Genomic DNA, 20,069 nt, shown 5'->3' with positions numbered 1-20,069 from the left:
CGTAATATACTGAAAGTCTATGTTTATGAAAAAAAACAAATACTCATTTTTCATGTCTCTACCATTACTTTAAGAATCCAAATGTGGGGGTGTTACGGAAGAGACAGTGCCATATGTGACCTACCTGCTGCTCCACCATTCAGAGCCATTCTTTGCTCTTTCTTATTATATACTCGGCAAAAATGCATATGTATGATCAGACCATAAAGTGTCAGTCATAGACTCTGTTCCACAAAACTATGCCCATTATGATGCCAGCCCATTTTGTTGGATGCCCCCACACACGGAGCTAAGTTTGTGTTTTCTTGAAGTACAATTTTCAGTTTCCAGACTTGCTTTAGTGACTACACAGCTAGCAATAGTGGTTTTGTGTTGCCTTCCTCCCATTTGAAAAGTCTATTGGTGACAGTTTGGTCCACTTTGTCCTCACTTCTGGATTCTCAGCCCTTTTTTTTTACATTAATTTTAATGCGATTAATCCAAGGAAGTAGAATTCAAGACACAAGTCTGAGTACATAGGCCTGACAATAAAACATTTATCCACCGCCAACAGACACATAGCTTTATGGCCTATTACATCAACATTTTTCTTTCCAAATAATCACTTAAATAAAAACTCAACAAGATCAAATCCTTTCTCTCTTCCTCCCAGCCCTTCTAATGGTGGTGCTTCAATTCAACCCTAGTGAGTTATACTTCTAAAGTTTCAGTGCTTCTAGTTAAAGTCAGCTCAACACAAAATATATCATCCCAATCTCATGATAACATTCTTCCCACCCGAAAAGTCAATTAAGTACATGACCTAAAACATCCTTGCTGGTATGGCTCATAATGAAATCCTTATATATCCTAAAGTGCTATACGTGAAAAAGTGGCAATTCTGCAAGCCAATCTCAATACTAATATGACCAATAAAAAAGAATAAAACCTAAAAGTGACAGTGCACAACCATTTCAAAATTGCCTAGGCCTCTGTCAATATTCCTTATAACTCTATTAGAAACCAAAATAGCTATCCGCTCCAGGCCCATTTCCTCCGTTTCTTTTGATATTGTAAGGAGCAATTAACTCTAGAACGATACCAGACTTCCAGCTTACTGACCTGCCTAATTTTTGCCGACCATTCCTCCAACCTAGGAGCAGAGGGGGAGTTCCAATATGTGACCAGGGAGCGGGCTATTAGCATTGCAGCAAATATAAAGTGCTCCATTTAATTTTTCCCTCTAATCTCACCATCCCAAATTCTCAAAAAGTGTCGTTCTCGGGGTAGGATGAATATCCCATTCAATTGTCTTGCCTACTATCTGGAACAAACTCCTCCATAGCATCCCCACATGGTCACAGGGCCAGAACATATGCAGCCAATCTCCTGCCTGGTCGCATTTCGGACAGTTTCTAGATGAGCAGAAAAACATCCAACCATTGAAAAAGTCATTTGATGGAAATTGGCCTCTCTAAGGTTGGAGTATCTAAGATCAATTATCTTTCCTCATGTGTTTCTTTTAATTTGATCCCTGTGTGGTTTCCCCATTTTGATCTTATATTCAAAACCATGTCATCTGGTTCTAGGCGCATTTCTTTGTACCGGCAACTTTAAGAAGCATTGGCTTTATCATCCTGGAACAGCATATGAGATTTCTTTCCCAAAAAAAAGGGCCTGGTAGTATTTCAGTCTGCCCCCTTCATAACAAATCCCCCGTGATCCTTGTGATAAGTCTGCCTATGTTATGTTTCTGTTGTTTCCTCAGTCAGGGCAGGAGAGAGAGATGGACAGTTGCACAGTGGAGTCTCTGTATTAACCTGGGGGATTCTATATTTACTGATAAATATAATTTGGTTCTTGAAAAATAATGTTAATATCTTATTCCTGACTTTTTTGGGAGCTAGAGGGAATAAAACCCACCACCTAAGATCGAGCACCCCCAACTTCTTCAACATAAGTAGAAAAATGCAGTTATCAAAATTTGAGGAGGACATTGAGGTACATTTGTAGAATTAAAGATGCTTTGTAATATTTCTAGAGATTAGGGAGTTCAAGTCTCGCTCCTTCTTGGGCAGCTGTAATACCTTCAGCTTCAATCATGGGCGTTTCTGGGACCACACGAAAGATGAGATGGCTTTTTCTATATTTAAAAAAAGGAAGCTTCTACGTTGCAAGGAATGGATAGGAATGAAAAGAAGAACAAGAGTAGAATTGATATTTAAATTGGGGCAGTCCGACCGATTATTGGTAGGGCAGGCTTCTCTAGGTTTCCATTAAATTAAATACCTTTCTCAACAAAGGGTTTAAAATTGTTAAAAACTTCTTCTGGCTCCTCTGACCAAAAACCCCCCAAATACCTTTTCGGACCTACTCTTTAGTTTTCCTTCAGAACTCATCAGAGGAGGTATTAAGAAGCAGGCATTTGGTTTTTGTTTTGTTGATTTTATAGCCTCCTAGATTTGAAATGTTTTAATCAACTGCAAGGTCCAATTAATATTAAGAGTGGTCGAGGTTAGGAATAGGGCCATTTCATCTGCATATAACTTTATTTGAGCTCTCGTGGACAAGGGAGATACAGTGTTCATAACCTGACAGATAAACTGATCCAAAGGCTTGATAAAAAGGACAAATAACAAGGGGGAAAGAGGGGGGCCTTGACAGGTGATTTGATACATAATATTTTGCCCTGCCAGAAAGTTCATTAGTAACTGTGCTGTTGCCCCTTGTTATAATAACTGAATAGATCTTGTGAACTGAGATGAAAATTGAAACTTCTCAAAAATTCTAAATAATCAACTCCAGTTTGAGATTAAAAGCCTTCTATGCATCTAATAGGATGATCATTGCTGGAATGGCATCTGCCATCACAATATCTATAAATTCAAACATGAATGAGTACGAGAGCATAAATTACGGCCTCCAGATACTAAGGTCAGGTCGGTCATCACTTGACAGAGTGATTTCGACTTCCTGTGTTTATACGCGGAATTTGAAGGCAAGTGATCTACATTGCCTCCTATAACACAGTTGAGGTTGGCTATCCAAATTAGTGGTGTGCCTACATATGGTGTGAGTTTGTCTAAAATTGGAGAAAAAAGCACCGTCATTTGTGTTTGGAGCATACATTTTCACTAGATCTAGGTCCCTGTTGTTTAGTTTGCCTTGCACTATAACAAAGCGTTCCTCTTCTACAAGTTGTATCGTACCGGTTGCAAACGGAAGACTCGGTGTGAGCCACAAGCCCACCCCTCTCGAATGTATAGTGAAGCTCGCATGAAGGAAGTCCCCCTCCATTTACGTGTCCTAGTTTCAATGCTTTATTTTGGCTTTGGCAACCATAACAATTCATAAATAGAAAAACAAACCTTTTGCTACCTCATTCAAAGGAAAAAAAAAATCAGTAGTACAATAAATAGGCCTAAAACCATTAAAAACCACTATAGACATCATATTACAACACACAAAAGTTAAAGCTGATACGGTACTTCCATTAAATTGTCAGTTGCTTTTTTAGATCTAATTCTTTATGCCCATGTTAAAAATCTAGAAACACTGAAAACAATTAGCTCTTTTGTGTTACATCTAAAAAACCTGGTTGCTTCTAAATAGTGGGCGATGCCTAATGATTGGCACACTGGGATAATCAATTTATTGCGGGACAAGATATGGCTGGGGCAAAAAAAAGAAACAAAATGATCCCCAGATTCCTTCAACTGAAGGCAAAAGGGACAGTTAAGAGATGGTGAGCTTTTGTTGCTCATTGTAGAAGTAAAATAATTTAACGTCAAAGTACCAATTCTAAGCTTATTTTTTCGGGATATAGCTCGAAGCTCAAGCCACTTTTATGATTCAAAACTTCTTGGTTATACTGTCCACTTTTTGATCTTTTCTAATTTGTTCCAACATACATTCCAGGTAAGCTTGTTTCAGTTTTATAGAACACCCTTTGCCATTGTATGAGAGGTGAACCATACCTCCTCCATCTTAACAAGCTCGCACAAGACCTTTATCTTCCTTAGCCAAGAGAAAGAAACTCCCTTATTCAAAATGACAATCTTCTCCAACGCTTTTCTATATATCTCAAGTTTCGGAGTTGTCCAAATGCATACCTAATATGTTAAGTTTTAATGGGATCACGTAGTCAATACTTTTTAACACGAAGTCAAATCAAAGTGGTTTAAGAGGTGTACTTACTGGGAGGTTGAAAAGAACCCTAATAAATGTATTATCTGCTACATTGAGCAAGGACACATCTGCCCATCCCCAAAGCTCTACACCATAAGCTGCCTCTGACAAAGCTGTGGCCCTGTATACCTCCAGAGCCGGGGTGACTGCTTCACTGGAGGTGGCCTTTTAATTCTTCCCTATGGTCATCGCCCTTCGGACCAACATCGTTCTACTTATACTTAGATGTGGTGCCCAGGACACGTTGTCGGACAATCTTACACCCAGATAGTCAAAGCACTCTACTTGATCAATGGGTACCTCTTCTATCTTCATTTTACCTCTAAAGAAGTGGTGCGGATTCTGTGCTATACACTTTGTCGGCTTGTGTGCTTCTGCTGGTAGTAAATTTGCGTCTTGTAAACAAACTACTTGTACACCGTGTCTGTGTCAATATGCCCCACATTTAGACTCTTAGAGTAGTGCTTAAGATCCCTAACATTCCATGTTAAGAGTGTGATCTCTTCCATTAGTTGTATGTCAATGGGTGTGTCTGGCCAGTGTCTCTCCCTTGACCCCCCCCCCCCTCGTGCCATGTCATCATCCGTGTGTTCACACCCAATAAAAACAGTAAAGAAAGGGAAGTGCTTCATGGGGTACCCAAGGGTGTCTAAGCCTTTACTTGGGAGTTAAGTGGTGGGAGCTTGGTTATGGTGTGCAAGTTTGGGTGTGCCCAATAATTGAAAAGGTGTGCACAAGACGAACAGTGTGAACTGAGATAATGAACTGGGTAAAACATGTCAGCTAGTGTTAGGCAACAATACTTAGCAGATGGAAAACAGTTATGCATACGCTGGCCTTACCCTTGTAGTGTGCTTGGGAGCTCCACACGAGGTCCCACTGCAGGTCACATGTCCTATTCTTATTTGGGTGGGGAAGTGGCAGTGACAGTTTGTATGCCCCCAAACGTGTCCCAGCTAAAACTAGGGGTTCACTCAACGTAAAAAATGTCTTGTGCTTCGAGATTTATGGTTTCATCAAAGTTTTGTGAGGCGGGAGGCTATCCAGCGTCTTCAACACAGTGCTTTATGGCCCTCGAAGGCACTGCGTTACTCCTTCCCTGTCATTCTCACTGTGCTACTGTGTCCTTTCTGATGACCAATCATTCCCAATCTGGGCTGATTCTGTAAAGAAGTATGCCTTCCTCTCATATAGGATCTTCAGGGTCTCTGGGTAGAACATCATGTATGTCATTGTACATTCCCTGCAACATCGCTTTACCGCCTCTAATGACTGCCTACGTTTTTGTACCTGCTGTGCATAGTCTGGAAAATCCTTTTACATTCTTCTTTAATTAGCAGGTTACTGGTTTACCATACTGCTTGTAGTCGGACATCTCGGTCATTGTAGTTAAGTAGCCTAAAGAGAATAGTCGTTGGTGGAGATCCTAGTGAGAGGGAGCCCGCCGGTACTCTCTGAGGATTCTCGATTGAGAAGAAGAGCAATAGTCCTTTTGGTTGCCACAGTTTCAAGATCCACCTCGCAAGCTAGAGTTCGAGACGGTTGCCCTCCAGACACACCGGGATCCCCACCAGGCATATATTATTCCTGTGCGACCTGCCCTCTGCGTCTTCCACGCTGGATTCTAGGATCTTCATCTTGCACAAGAGGTAATTGGTTACTATGGTGGTGCTGCAGATGTCTTTCACGGTGTCTTCAACCTGTTGTTACACGTAACACGAGCTCAGTGACACCACGCAGTCGCGTTCGTTTTATATTCCAATGATGACCTAGTTTCCTGGGCCGCCTTGAGTACATTTGACAAGGAAGGGTTGTGAGCACTGTATTCCATGTTAGTCTAATGGTCCTTCTGCAACATCAGTGTGGTATATTTATCGATGGTCGCCTGCACTTGTGCTCCCCCTACTCCCCTTGACCATGTTCACAACCTGTGCCAGGCCTGGAGCAGCCATTTTGCTGCGGATCTCCCCCAGAGTTGGGTCTGAAGGTGCACCCAGCGCGCAGGACCAACACATCTCGTCAAACCCCTGATATTGCGTAGAATAGAGGCTCAGATAGTGCGCACCACGCGGTCGTCATTCGAGATTTAAGCCGGTCCAGTTTCAGTACTGCTCACACACTTAACTAGTAGTATGGGTAGCTCTTTGTTCCCACCTCAGCTGACCCAAGTCGGCTGATGACTCCCTCTGGGCTGGCAGCAGCAGGGGCGTAGCAGGTCAAGTTGCCCAGGACCCACTGGCCATCTTAAGAGAGTTTTTTTTTTTTAGCTCTGGCCTTGTGTGCGCTGTTTAGCGCGGACCTAAGTGTTCTTTCCTGGAGCTTCCTTGTCCCTGCTTTGCAGTCTCTTGATCTCCACAATCACCATGGGCCCCCACAGCAGGCCAGCAGCATCTAGCAATGGGAACGCCCCCAGCTCTCTCATCCTTACCCTTCGCGTAGGTCCGCAGCAGTGTAGGCCTCAGGCACGTTCGTTTGGCGGTTCAGCGTGGTCTCACCCAGTGATGGCAAACAAGGGGGACTTCGGCCCTAGGGGCACATTTTTTTTATCTCCATGCACTGCTGTTGCTCCTCGATGTAAAGGGGGAACATTTCATTTGTTATGCTTCAGTTGGGGTGCAGATATATATAGGATTTACAGTGTGTTTCTACAGCATGATGGCTAAGCTACTCTCCCGATTCCATTGCTTGTATTGTTCTGTGTGCTCTCTCCTAATGTAGACTTGAGTACCCTCTTGTCTTTGCATGCCACCTTTGGAGATTGTGCCCGCAAGCACCCCCCTTGCCTCAGCTCTTATTTTCAGTTGTTATCTTTAAAAGATGTGTGATGTAGGCCTTTAGCACCTTAACTTTTTACTTTCTCAAACGGTCACATCTGCCAAATCCTTCTCTAATTTGTATGACCTGTATCGTGTTATGTTTTTTGCAAGTAGGGTGCCCCCAGACTGCTTCTCTTCAGTATCAATAAAAGACAAATCTTATAAACTTTGTTCAATTGCAGCTTTTTGTCACCAGTGGACTACCACCACCAAAAACCTAAAAATGTTACTGGATAGACTTTAATTGCTCGCCTTATTTCCAATTGGACAGGCTGTTTAGCATGAGTAGATGGTGATTGCTTCTTTAATAGGCTGTCACACACATGCAGGTATGTGCCTGGGTCACATAATTGCTTCCTTTCACTCTCCCTTATCGTCACTTATACTTGTCCAGCCTAATGTCACACCCTTGCTAGGCATGAGTTTTCCACCCAGGCATTTCAAAAGACATCCTTCACTAGTGGCTGCCTGAATGCTCCGGCTACAGAATTGTTATCCTAATTGTTTCCCCCATGCATAAGAATGGTGCATATTTGTCATATTGTGACCAGTTTGCATAGAGCCTATGTCCTATATAGGAGCAGCATGTGTCTTGTTAGAGAATATTTCAATTTTCTTTAGGGATACAGACCTTTTCCTCCTCCTGACTTGGCTGTTTATTCTGCTTGATATCCATTGGTCTCTACATGATATAGGGTGCCCAGTGTCACACCTTTTCCTATCCAGTTTTTTCTTCTCTTTTTCATTTTGTTTTATTTAAGCAGTCTTTTGGTTGAAGGTTTCAAATGAAGATACACTGCTCGCCTCTAAAGTGCATTAACCCCAGTAATACATATTACACACACAATAGTCACTGAATCACTGTCTCATTCCGTCAAGGACCAATCCCCTCACCCACCTAATGCAGGAGGTCCCTTGGGTTCAGCAGACTGAGATCACATCTTGCTCTGAGGCCCATGATCGCCAGACCCTCCCAATTTTTCATGCAGCCCTAACTGTCGTAGGCCTGCTTTTCAGCGAGGGAGCACCATTCCATGTCCATTTCCGATCCTTCAGGTTGGATGAAACCAGGTACTACCCCAACAGTCGGACCACATTTCTCCTACCCACCATAAGACCCAACCTCCAAACTGGTGTATAATTTTCTGGTAGTGGAGAGAACATGGCTTTCTGTTGAATTGCTCCTTTGAGGAGTCCGTCTTCCAGAGGAGATGTGTCCATCAGGGGGACACCTCTGTGGACAGCAGTTGCCAGAGCATGGCTCAGCTGTAGGAACCTGAACTCCCAAATGTCTGCCAGGTTGAACGCCCTTGGAAGGGCTATGCTTAAGGACCGCCCCCTTCTCCAAACAGCTTATCTGATAGAGACTACTAGCCGCAGATTCCTTAACGTAGAATTATCCCCAGGCGTGAGACAGGATCCGGAAAATCTTTGCCACAGCATCTTTTAGCGCCTTGAGTTGGGAACAGTGTGCAATGCCTTCGGGCTTCAAGACGTGTGCTTCTTGTGCACGTCAGATGTCGGCGACGGACCCTCACACTATTTGTATGTGGTGTTTGGGCAAGCACCATGATTCTACGGACTGCGAAGCTTGTCAGCATCTCAAGCCGAAGTCCCGGCGGGAGTGCCGGATAAAATTGCTTTCGGCTCGCTTGTCCAGATTGGTCTTGTCGCAGCATCCGTCTCCTACCTCGGACGGGTCGAGGGGCCGCTGTTTTCAGCTGCGGCATCATCCTTCGCCGAGGCCCCACAGGTGTCGTTCGCCCGCCGGTAAGTCCTGCAGCTTGCCACCAACGCCCTGTCCTCCTTCTGCAGAGGGCGTGTGTTCCTCTTTGGACGTGTGTCCTCGCCCGTCGCCACCCTATCCGCAGTTTCCTGGCATTGGTGCGACAAGGGCCCATATAAAAGCCTACGCTACGGCTCTGCACGCTTCTTTGGGCCCCCCTCCTCTTCATGCGACGTCTGTGGATCCCTCGCCGTGCGCGGGGCCTTCTGCAGACTCGCCGGCGGCTTCGCCCCCATCGCCGACGAGTTCAGCTTCAGGTTTTGGAGGTGTGGTGTCGTCGAGGTGTGGCCCTTCGGGGTTCCCCTCTTCGACCCATGGCGTCCCTGCCTCGCCCCAAAGCCCGCGGGGTTCCCTGCGGTGTCGCAGGAGGTCACCGGGACTCATGGCTCATCCCCAAGTCCCCCTCGGTCCTCTGGGCAGGTGGCTGTCTTCCTGGAGGCCGAGCCGGCACCTGTCTGGCATCGACGGCTTTCCTCCCCGGCCCTGGCGGCGCGGTGGGTGGAAGCTTGGACCCGGGGGTGCCTCCTCGGGCCCCGCTCGGTCCTCGAAGCACGCGGATGCCTCGTCGGGGGTCGAGCTGTTGACTTTTCGGCACCATTTATTGGCCGCTTCGGCTCCAACTCCGCCCCCTTCTCCGAAGAGGCACGTAGTGGTGGAGGTCGACCTGGCGCCCCTGGTGGACACTTCGGTGCCGGTCGAGGACTCAACGGTGCCTGTGGTGGGCTCCCCGGCGCCGTCCTGATGTCGGATTGTCGACTCCTCTCCGGATGTCCTTTCCTCTCCGGATGACTGTCGTCTCTATGTCTCCTCTTCACCGGAGACTGGGCGCCACATCGTGGCCTTTTCCCTGGCGGCTGCCAGGGCGGGTTCTACGCCGTCTCCACGTCCACAGCCCCCGGACCCGCTCTTCCGCTAACTGCAGTTGTCTGCCTCGCAGGTTTCTCCGCCTTCTCCGGAGACCCCTCAGGTCCCTCACTCATCCATGGGTCTTCCATCCTACAGGGGCTGGTCTTTTCTTCCTCCAGCAGGGCACGGGGCGAGTGTGGCCTTTGTCTGGGCCATTTCCACGGCCACCGGCATTTTGCAGATGGGCAATCTGGTCGCTCCACTACCTACGGACCACTTGTTGGTGGTTATCCACCAGGGCTCTGGTGGAGGGGAGCCGCATCTCCCATTTGAAACTTCGCTCCACAAATCTCTTCTGGGCGCCTGGGGGCTTCCTGCCACGGGGGATCCGGTGCCTCAACCGCTCCTTCACAGCCACCGTCCTGCCCTGCACGATCCAGTCTGCCTTTTTTCCCACCCATCTGCCCAGGGCCCTGTCCTACGGGCTGTTGGACTCCTGGGGGCGTAACATTTTCGCCTCCACTAGCGCTGCTCTGCGCGCACTCAACACACTTTGTGTTGTGGCCAGGGCTACTTCCGACCTGTGAGATTCCGTGGAGTCCCTTATGACTCGCGCCTCCCAAGAGGGTACCCGCGCTGAACTGCGGCACCATGTGCGGGATGGTCGGGAGTTAGCTACATTCATTCTCCTTCTGGCCTTGGACGACTCTGATTCTCTCGGCTGCGCTATGGCGAGTTCTGTGGCCCTCCGCTGCCATGCTTGGTTGCGGGATGGCGTCTTTACGGAGAATGTTCGGGAGCGTCTTGTTGACCTGCCCTTCGATGGGACTCTGTTGTTTCACACCCACGCGGACTTCGCTATTCAGCAACTCCATGCGGGGCTCCGTCCCCCTCCCCCTCCGTAAGCTTTGGTTAGTCAGTCCTCCGGTGTCTTATGGGAGGAGTTTATCCCACCTTTCTCTTTGGGGCCTTGAGTTTCGGTTGGCCCGTTTGTGTGCTGTGTGCAGCTTGGAATGCCTTTAGGGTCCTTCAGTTGGCCCCTCTGTTCTTTTGGCTGCTGGTTCAGCCCTTCAGCTTTGTGGTGAGAGTTTTTTGCTGTTAGTGCAGTTGTATTGGTCCTCAGGTTGGACTCTTTGTGTCTTTTTTGGCTGATTGGTAAAACGTCTGTGGTGTTTTCCACAGGTCTTTTATGTTCTTGTCCTCTGCTGCGGGTTTCCCTAAGAGGTGTGTCCCTGTTTTGTTTTGGGACCAGTCATACCCTAGGTGGGGTACTTGTTGGCTATTGTATAGCTCTATCTTAAGCTGGGCGGGTGTGGATACCCTTTCGGCTTTCTTCGCGTTTTGCTGGCGTCACCGTATACCGCTTGGTGCGGTCTTTCTCTCTTTTTCTTCCGCCTTAGCACAGCTTGCGCTGCTCCAGGTTCTGTCCCGCTCTGTCTCCGATGTTGTTTTTCTTCTTCTTCAGGGTTCCTTCCCTCTTCAGCCTCTGGATCGCCAGAACGACCTTTGTCGTGCTGTTTACAGCATCGTGTCTTGGTGTTTCCGCCTTGTTCTACGCCTTTTCGACCTGGGCCTCTCTGCCTTGTGTTCCAGGGGGACTGGGGTCTTCCTGGTGCTCTCCTGTGTTCTGGTTGCCGGCTTTCAGTCGGTACTACAGGTGCCCGCTTCTATTCGTGAGCCGGGTGGTGCTCCTGGGACGGTCCTCCTCTGGGGCTTGTTCTGGGGTTCCCTTGCCTCTGTCTTTGTTTTGCGCTCGGCTTGTTCTGGGCACGCTGCTTCATAGTATTTGCCAGCTGTCTGCTGCGCGCGCCTGGTAGTTAGGGTCCACCTCCGTGGGCCTCGGTGTGTCAGCGTGTGCTCCTGTCCCTTGCTTTCCTGGAGCTTTGTGCGTCTGTGTCTTCTTTCTCACGTCTGCGCTTATCGGCTGTGAAACTGTTGCTGCTTTGTTCCCGGCCTTGGGATGGACACCTGTTCAGCTGTCCCCTTCGCTGTGTGTGTTCTCCTGGGGCGGGCTCTGCCTCCGTTCCTTCTCTTCTCCTTGGATCTGGTGGTTCTTTTCTTCCTTTGGTACTCGCTGGGTGCTGTCTGCCCCTCTGGGTTTTCTGGCAGACGCCCCTTGCTCCACGGGTAGGCTTGTGGTGTCCTGGCCTTCCCTTTTCCTTGTTCTTGCTTACTTCTGCTTGGAGGGGGCTAGGCCGTCCTTCCTGTCCCCATGACACATCCCCTGTTGGGGCTCTGTGTTGTTCCAAGCTGGTGAGGTTCTCTCGCACCCCTCCTCCCCTCAGGTTATGGCTAAGGTATCTATTCTATGTTAAGGAATCTGCGGCTAGTAGTCTCTATCAGATGTACAAGTTACTTACCTTCGGTAACGATGTATCTGGTAGAGATGATTCTAGCCGCAGATTCCTTCACGGCCCACCCTTCCTCCCCGTTCTGCGAGGACCCTTCTGCTTGGTCTTCTGCACTCGCCTCTCTCTGGGTGGCATTTGTCTTCTGTGGGTGCTCTCTTTCTCTTCCTCCCTGGCGGGATGCTTCGTTCTCTTTATTTGTTCCACTTCTTCCTTTCTGGTACTTGGTCGGTAGGTTCATATGTACTGTTGCATCCCTGCACCCTGGTTCTTCCAGTGTGGGGCCTACTCATTATCTTCTCCCTTTCTCTTTTTCATTGCTTGGTATTTCTGACTCCTCTGCACTCCTGGGTTGGGGTCTCTTGGCTGTGCCTCAGCCCTTAGCTTTTTACAGGGGATACAACACTCCTTGCTGGTGTTGTATTGTGGTGATTTGTCGTTCCTCATCTGTTCTGGACTTGTCGCCCTTCACTGGTATTGATTGTGGTTGGTGACTTTCTGTTGTCTGCCCCGACATTTTTCACATGTTTTTCTGTCTCCAGGGGCGATATTGCCTTCGCTGTGCAGGGTTGCTTCTCGGAGCAGTGCTCTGCTCCTTCCTTTCCATGACTTTCAGTAACGCAGTGCTTGGCGCTGTCCCTAATGGTGCTGTTCCTCACCATTCGCTTCTTCCCTTTTTGTTTCACTAGTTTTTCGCACACTGTTCCCATACTCTCACAGTTTTTTTAGTGATGGCTCCTTGTTGTAGCGCGGAAAAGTTCACCGACGAAAGCTGACGTCAGCGCACCGGGGTGGGACTTATGTGACCTCACTGACATCACGTCCGCCGACGACGTCAGGGTGGGGTCGCGTGGTACCGCCCCCGGCGCGCAGAGATGCTGTGGCAAAGATTTTCAGGATCCAGTCGCACGCCTGGGGATAATTCTACGTTAAGGAAATCGGCGGCTGGAATCGGCTCTACCAGATAAATTGTTACAGAGGGTAAGTAACTTGTACACTAACCAATCAAATCACAATTCCTGAGTCCCTGTCTCCCTGAGCATATCACTTTTCCCCTAGCTGGGTTACCTGTGTTAGGGTTTTATCCCACTTTTGATGCCTTAATGTTCTATCCTAAATCTGGAGTACCATCAGGATGTTCTGTGGAAGCAAGGCCTAACTCACACGTTTGTACAGTGGTGCCTGATAACCTCCCTCAACCCCTCGCTTGTCTGCCTATCCATATTCAGAGTTCCTGTGTCATACTTGAGCTAGTTGCCCTCATCTTTTTAAAAATACCATTAGGCTGGTATTAACAACAAAGAGGCATATTTAAGTGTTTGTTTTACAGTTTTTTTAGCTATGTGTTTACGGCAGAACTAAGGAATCTTGCTAAGGGTAAAAAGTCAGCAAAGCTGTAAGGATTTTCCCTTATTTGTTACTCTTTAGTCGATCGCCCACATACTCGAGGTTCAAAGCCAACTTAAATGTATTTATTTTCAGGTGTAGCAGAGTTGTTTAAGCCCTGCCCTCAGATGTGTGACACTGAATACAGAAACCTGCCTTTTTGTCACTTTGACCCTTGGATATGAGGTGGCTGATAGAGGGGCCTTTCTGGGGTGTAGTAGGGTGCTAGTGTCTGTAAGCAGCACAGAACATTTAGGTCAATAAATGCCTTGTGAATGGGAACCAATGGAATGATTTCAGTACCGTTGTCACCACTATTTAGTTATCTTGGTATAATCTGGCTGCCTGATTATACTGTCTCTACAGTCTGTGAATTGGGTTCTTTGATGTTCTAGGTTGTTTCTCTTTTTTGTGTATTTTCATTTCGCTCTTATGTCAAATCAAGATATGACCTAATGGACAATTAGTATGCTAGTAGCTGTGCTGATAAGTGAGAAATTACCCGAACAAAAAGGCATTCACATCAAATTGTAAAACTGCTTCTTTTTTCAAACAAATGTAATCTCCGCTTAATTTTTACAGTCGGCTTTGGTGCTGGGCCAGTGGAGGGTGGCTAGCATGGATGGGGCATCGTGCCCCATCGGAGGAGCACTGAGACAGGGATGTAGCGGAGTGGGCTTTAGAGGAGAAACTTCACATGAAGTAGAACAGGAGGGATACTAAGCTGGGCAATGACTTGGTCACATGGAGGGCCCTGGCGAAAAGGTTTGTAGCTCCGGTAGACAATCCCTCAATTGGGAGAGCACAGACAGACATTTAAAGTTCCTTTGCCCTCATTAGGGGGTGATTGTTAGTGTGTCTGGGATATTTCACTGCATTGTCACTGGTTGATTGACCCCTATGTATTTGTTGTTCTATGTATGGGTTTGTCCCCTCAGCTGCTCGCTATGTATTGTGGCTATTGTCGTAGGAGCTACACTTTTGGTTAACCTGAAACTGATAAAGGTTTAAAAAATGTTTTAAAAAATCTCCGTCTAATTTGTCTGTTTTATTTTCTCTTGCTACCTTTTTCCTCTTTCCTCCATTTCAAATTTATTTTCACAGTTGTATTATTGTATGCAAACTAGAGCCCTGGCCAATGAATATATTGAAAGAAAATTTGACCTGAAAGACAAGTTATATCTACTTTACTTCAATAAATGCACCATTTCCTTTCCAGAAAAACAAAGCAAAAACCAAGCAGCTGGTGGTGCAGAGAAAGGAGTTTTGGATGCAAATTATCTGCCTTTACCAATCAGTGATGATAGGGAAAACATGCCAGACCGTGAGCCATATCCATCTCAAAATGAAGTTAATCCTCCTTCCTCTGTTTCCAAACAAGGACGCAGAGTCAAAACTGCATCGACTTTGGCTGCTGCAAATCCAGAGCAGGATACGCTAACCTCTAAAGCTAAGGGAAAGAAAAGGGTGTCCAGAAAACGGAATCGGCATGTTTCAACAAGTAAGCTCATAGTGTATTATTATTCTCTGTAAGTGTTGTACAGCGGAACCTTCTATAAGGGGGATGCAGTCTAAAGACATGGTAAATCTTCAATTCCCCATTTCTATGTCATCTCTGTTAACCCAGACTTCCCCATTCTCCTGATACACAGAGTGAGTAAAGGAAGAAATAAAGCAAAATCTTAAGAGCATTCATCCCCCATTTTATTGAGTTACCATCTTTTGCCACCTCTTCTCTTTCTCTGCACTCCAATTAATCAGTCACCAGTTACTTTCATTCCTTGTTTTAAGAGAAAGAATATGCTTTATGAAGCTCCCATTTTAAACGCCTCCTTTGTATGCAAATCATTGGTAGAAGCTTCTGTAGAAGGATAAGTTGTCCCCAGCAGAACTGAAAAATCATATTGTCAGACCCAATTTGGAGGAAGGTAGAGATTGGGGGGGGGGGGTGAGGGATGTCACAAGGCAAGCAGTGCTTATGTGTCTTGGCTGTGTGTGCTGGGGTTATTAGCAGCTGATGTCCCAGGGACCGTCCTACTATGCCTGTGGAAAACTTTAAAGTGCAATCCCTTCACCACTTGTGAGTATCAGTTGTGGTGATAATTAGCAGTCAGAGGCTTCTCATGGAGGTAGATTTGAGGTGTGTACGAGCTCAGAACTCCGAAGTCATCTAGAGGAACAGTAACTGATTGTATAATTCATTGCTTTACTTTCCTAAAGAAAAGTGCTTTAATACACATGTAAAACATAATTGTTCTCACAGAACAGACTACAGATGCAATTACTTTATTGGTGATCGGGTTGCTGTGCTTTGTGTCCTGCCCCCTCCTATTCCAAAGTGGCCTTCCTTTGTGTAGCTAGGCAAGCCCCCTTTTTCGGGTTTCAAGCTCTCAAAGGCAAGTATCATGGTTTATTATAGATTATCCCTTGGAATGTTTTTTGCGCCCGGCCTCCAGCCGTCTTCCAGTTAATAGTTCTCTTCACTCAATCATTGTGATGGCTGTGAGCTGGCCAATATAGTTCTTATATTCAGGTCTGCTTTACCAGTGGAGTGTGTGCTTGCTGGGCCTTGTAATTGGTTTTTGGGGTAATTCCTCCTCTCGAGCCTGTCATAAGTAAGTTTGACACCCTGGCTCCTGAGTACATGTGATATGTCCTTCTAATTCTGCTATATTTCTGTGAATATACTGCAATAGTCAACATTTATCCTTCCACTAGATTTATATATGACTTCTTGTAAATGTGATTCTGCATAAGGTTTTTGCAAAGCAGGTTGAACCAAGAACGTTTTAAGAAAGATTACTCCTGTTCCTTCTTTAGCTGACCAAAGGGAGACTTTGATTTTCTTTATATAAGATACATTTGTCTGCTGGTACTGTGATAAAGTGTCATTTGAAGGCTGTTTTTTTACTGTCCTTGTGACCCAAGATTTCCGGAAGGACCAAAGGAGCATGGTTCCCCCCCATGAGAAGGCCTTCTACATTCTGGAAAGTTAACATTATCATATTTAAATGAATGTGTCCTACTTTTAAACCCGTGCATTAATCAAAACTCCAACACTCCGGGTGAATTGGACCAAGTCTTGCCTATTTCCCACGGGCCCGGAGGGGTTGCTACGCCAGGGGGATGTCCCATGGGAATCCCGGTGTTTGCCTTACTTGGGAACCAGGATCTATCATGATCCCGCTGATTTGTTAGAGGGTAACGTGGGGCGAGCGATAAGAGGGGCGAAAACCTGCTTTGAGTTTTGGGGCACTCTCCCATTGTCGGTGGCCGGCAGGGTCGCCTTAGTGAAAATGGTGATTTTGCCCAGATTTCTTTATTACTTTGGGACTCTTCCAATCTGGATTCCGGGAAAGCTATTTGCTCAGCTGACCTCGTTGATTACGGGGTTCATCTGGGGTGCGGGGAGACGGAGGGTAGCGCTGCTTACTCTACAGCGTCCTAGGAGTGAGGGAGGCCTTGCGTTGCCGGACCTGGAGTCCTATTACCATGCTGCGCAGCTCCAGTGGTTCATGAAGTGGGTGGCGGGGCACATCAGGCGTCCGGAAGAACAGGGAGGGGCGGATCCGAGCTGGTCCCAATTATCGTGCGTGCTGCTCCGGGTGCCGATGAGGAATGCCTCACTTCCTCCGGACTTGAGGGTGGTTCGACAATGCTGGGCGCGATTGGCCAGGAGGGCGCGTGTGATTATTCCCTATGCACCCGAGATCCCGTTGCGAATGTGTGAGGCGCTACCCCACGGGGGAGACTGGAACCGGTTATTGGCCTGGGAGGAGGCGGGAGTTATGACATTGGGAGACTTGTATGAGGATGGTAACCTGCTACCTTTTGACGACTTTAGGGAGCGGCATGATCTCCCGCGGGGGGACTTCCTATTCCGTGCAGCCTTGACTGCGGCCGTCAGAAAGCACTGGCGGAAGGGGATGATGGAGCTGGACACATCTCTTGCCTGTCAGTATGTAGTGATGGGAGCGGGTGTCTATAAGGCGGTGACTTGCCTTTATAGGCGGATTACTGGTGATATGCGGCGACCCCTGGCTGCCCTGCGCGTCAAGTGGGAGGCGGATCTGGGAGCGCCTCTTACGGACAAAAACTGGGAGGAAATCATGGAGCGTCCTTGGAAGTGTACACGAAATGCACGCTTCCAGCTTATACAGTTTTATATCTTTCATAGGGCATACCTTACCCCTCACAAGATAGCTGAGTACTTTGGTGGGCCAGATGCTTGCCCCCGATGTGGTTATAGTGGAGCGACTTTTCTACACATGCTCTGGGACTGTCCGCAGGTGAGAGGGTTTTGGGAGGAAGTGGCGACGCTACTCCTGACGGTGACAGAGAGGGACTTGGAGGTAGGCCCGGGGGTCTGCTTGCTACATGGCTTTCCGCATACAGCAAAGACTAAGATCACCAGTAGGTTTATTGATCTAGGGCTGGTCCTGGCCAAGCGGGAGATTACTTCTCATTGGAAGGCGCGGCAGGGCCCTAATTTCTTACGGTGGGCTAGGGAAATGGAGAAATGGGCGGGAAGTGAGGGGACTTATAGATTGTGCTTGGCTCGACGCAGTGACAATGAAAGATCGCACGAATGGGCCCGGGCATGGATGGCTCTCCTGGACTTGTTCAAATGTTCGGTTATGGGGGATGGGGGTAATCCGGTGGGGGATGACGTGACCCCGGTTCCTTGAGTGCACTATACAGGGCTTCCCCCCTCTGCTCTTGCGGTACTGTCTGTTGGGATTGCCGGGAGGCGGACTCGACGGGTGGTGACTGAGGTTTTGATGTACATGTACTTCTGATAAGTACGGGCGACATGCTTGGGTGGGTGGGTAGGGAGGAGGGGCTCGTTGGGGGGGATGTTGGGAGATGGGGTGGGGGGTATTTTGGCTGTCTCGCACACTCATGGTGGATTACTCCTGTGGATGCACTACCTAGTAGCACGGACATTATTGGGGTGAATGCTGTACAGATGTAGCTTATGTGCTGGGGTGCTTATTGTAAGATGTCCTGATTTGGCTGGGGGAGGACTATGGGGGACGGGGATTGACTGCATTTTGTTCTGTGACCTAATAAAGTTTGTTTAAAAAAAAAATTAATCAAAACTCCAACATTTGTCTGAAGGGTGACATTCCTGGAAGCTATTACATTTTACAGAATGAGTGGTGAACTTCAGGATCACAGCACTAAAGAACGTTATACTGTTACCTTGCATCAAAGTACCCTTACTAGCTCACACGTCTTTCCAAACGTGGTAGATGACTACCTCATAATTCAGACAGTTTCCATTTCCAACTTCCTTTCCTGACCCTCCTTTCTGGAAGAGATCTTCTTAAAACATTAGATGTTTTTAAAATGTTCCCTGTAGTTTCCCATAGGGAGACTCCACAGTCTGGGCGGAGATCTCTGCATAGTAAAGTATAGGGAAAAATGAAAAAAGTTTATTTAACATGAAAATAAATCTAAAAAAAATATTTTTATGTTAACGAAAAGTAGTAAACTTATACAAGAGTGTAAACGTACTCAAAATTGTAAGTTACCTTTGTGAATTTGGGAGTTTGTGAATTCTTTGATTGGGTTTAGGGCAACAATGTTTGTCTGCAAACAACCAACACGCCCCACCGCCCCTCTACCCCCCTTTCAAATCCACCATTTTTCCCCATCCATTGTTAGCTGCCTCCATCTGCAGATCCGACTCAAGTCTCTCTCTACTGTTTCTCTCTTCTGTGGTATGTGGTTGCCTTGGCACTGCTGCCTCAGATGCCACAGCTGTCCAAAATGTTCTTGCGATGGCCTTCAACAATACTTAAGACATCATCTGCAGCTCTAATTTCATAGCTGCCTCTGGTGCGGTCTCACCCTTGAAAATGAGTGGAAATTCTTAGTGTGACTAGCGATTAGAGCAAAGCTTTCTTTGAAGACCAGCCTCTTTTCCTAGACCAAGATTTTTTTGTGCATTCAACAATGTTTTGATCTTGCTCCAGATGTGCTTGACAGGCTCAGCCTGGATTATAGATGCTTTGAGGAAGATGAAATTCAGAGGGTAGACTCCTGCCCTCCATATATCACACAGATGCCGGGATTTATTTAAACCTTCAGAATGCGAGGACCTTCATTCTTCCTCTGAAGTTTATTTCCTCTGCCCTTGTGCCCCCCGAGGAAATTTGATTTATATGCCAATTCTGTACGAAGCCAGGGAGGTGCAAGAGTTGCCTTTTCCATCTGGGGAGCCCAAATTGAGCATACCAACATAAATCTTGCTGCTGTGTTCTACCGTTTAATGTAGCTCTACTTGAACCATGGCAAACTGCTTAGGGCCTGGCAGTTCCCCAAAAAAACTCTACACTATTGGGCTTGTATTCACTTATTGTGTTGTGTAGTTCCTAGGACCCCCAGGACCTGTGTGTTTTGCATGGCTTGGTGGGCCGACAGACTCTGGCCACCCCCACAGGTTGAGTCGTCCGCTAGACCAGCTAGCTCTACGGTGCCACTACCACCCCCCCCCCCTGCATTCTACAGTGGTGTTTGTAGTTTCTGGCAACTACTGAACATTACAACCCTGATTCCTCCGGTATCGTGGAAACAATACGGTATCTTTCGCTCAGTCACTCGTGCTTGCTTTTCTCAGAATACACATAGAATGATGATCGGAACGGTTTCAATAATTATTTATTGGTCAAGCATCAGTCTTGTATGAAACATGTTAGCTGCGAGAATCAAAAG

The 20,069-nt window shown here is 47.1% G+C and overlaps 1 protein-coding gene across 5 annotated transcripts in view; it reads left to right on the top strand.

The window, feature by feature from the left end:
- Positions 1-20,069, top strand: part of CENPC (centromere protein C) — a 1,046,742-nt gene that overhangs the window by 435,107 nt on the left and 591,566 nt on the right. For all 5 annotated transcript variants that reach the window (XM_085636509.1, XM_085636507.1, XM_085636508.1 and 2 more), the window contains one exon: positions 14,569-14,850. In XM_085636509.1, coding sequence (XP_085492635.1) covers positions 14,569-14,850 — 282 coding nt within the window. The remainder of the gene's footprint in view (positions 1-14,568; positions 14,851-20,069) is intronic.

Source organism: Triturus cristatus, chromosome 2_1 (assembly GCF_964204655.1).
Source record: "Triturus cristatus chromosome 2_1, aTriCri1.1, whole genome shotgun sequence".
In the NCBI taxonomy this organism is placed as follows: domain Eukaryota; kingdom Metazoa; phylum Chordata; class Amphibia; order Caudata; family Salamandridae; genus Triturus; species Triturus cristatus.
Note: the sequence above shows the minus strand (reverse complement) of the source record. Positions and strands in the feature narration are given on the sequence as shown.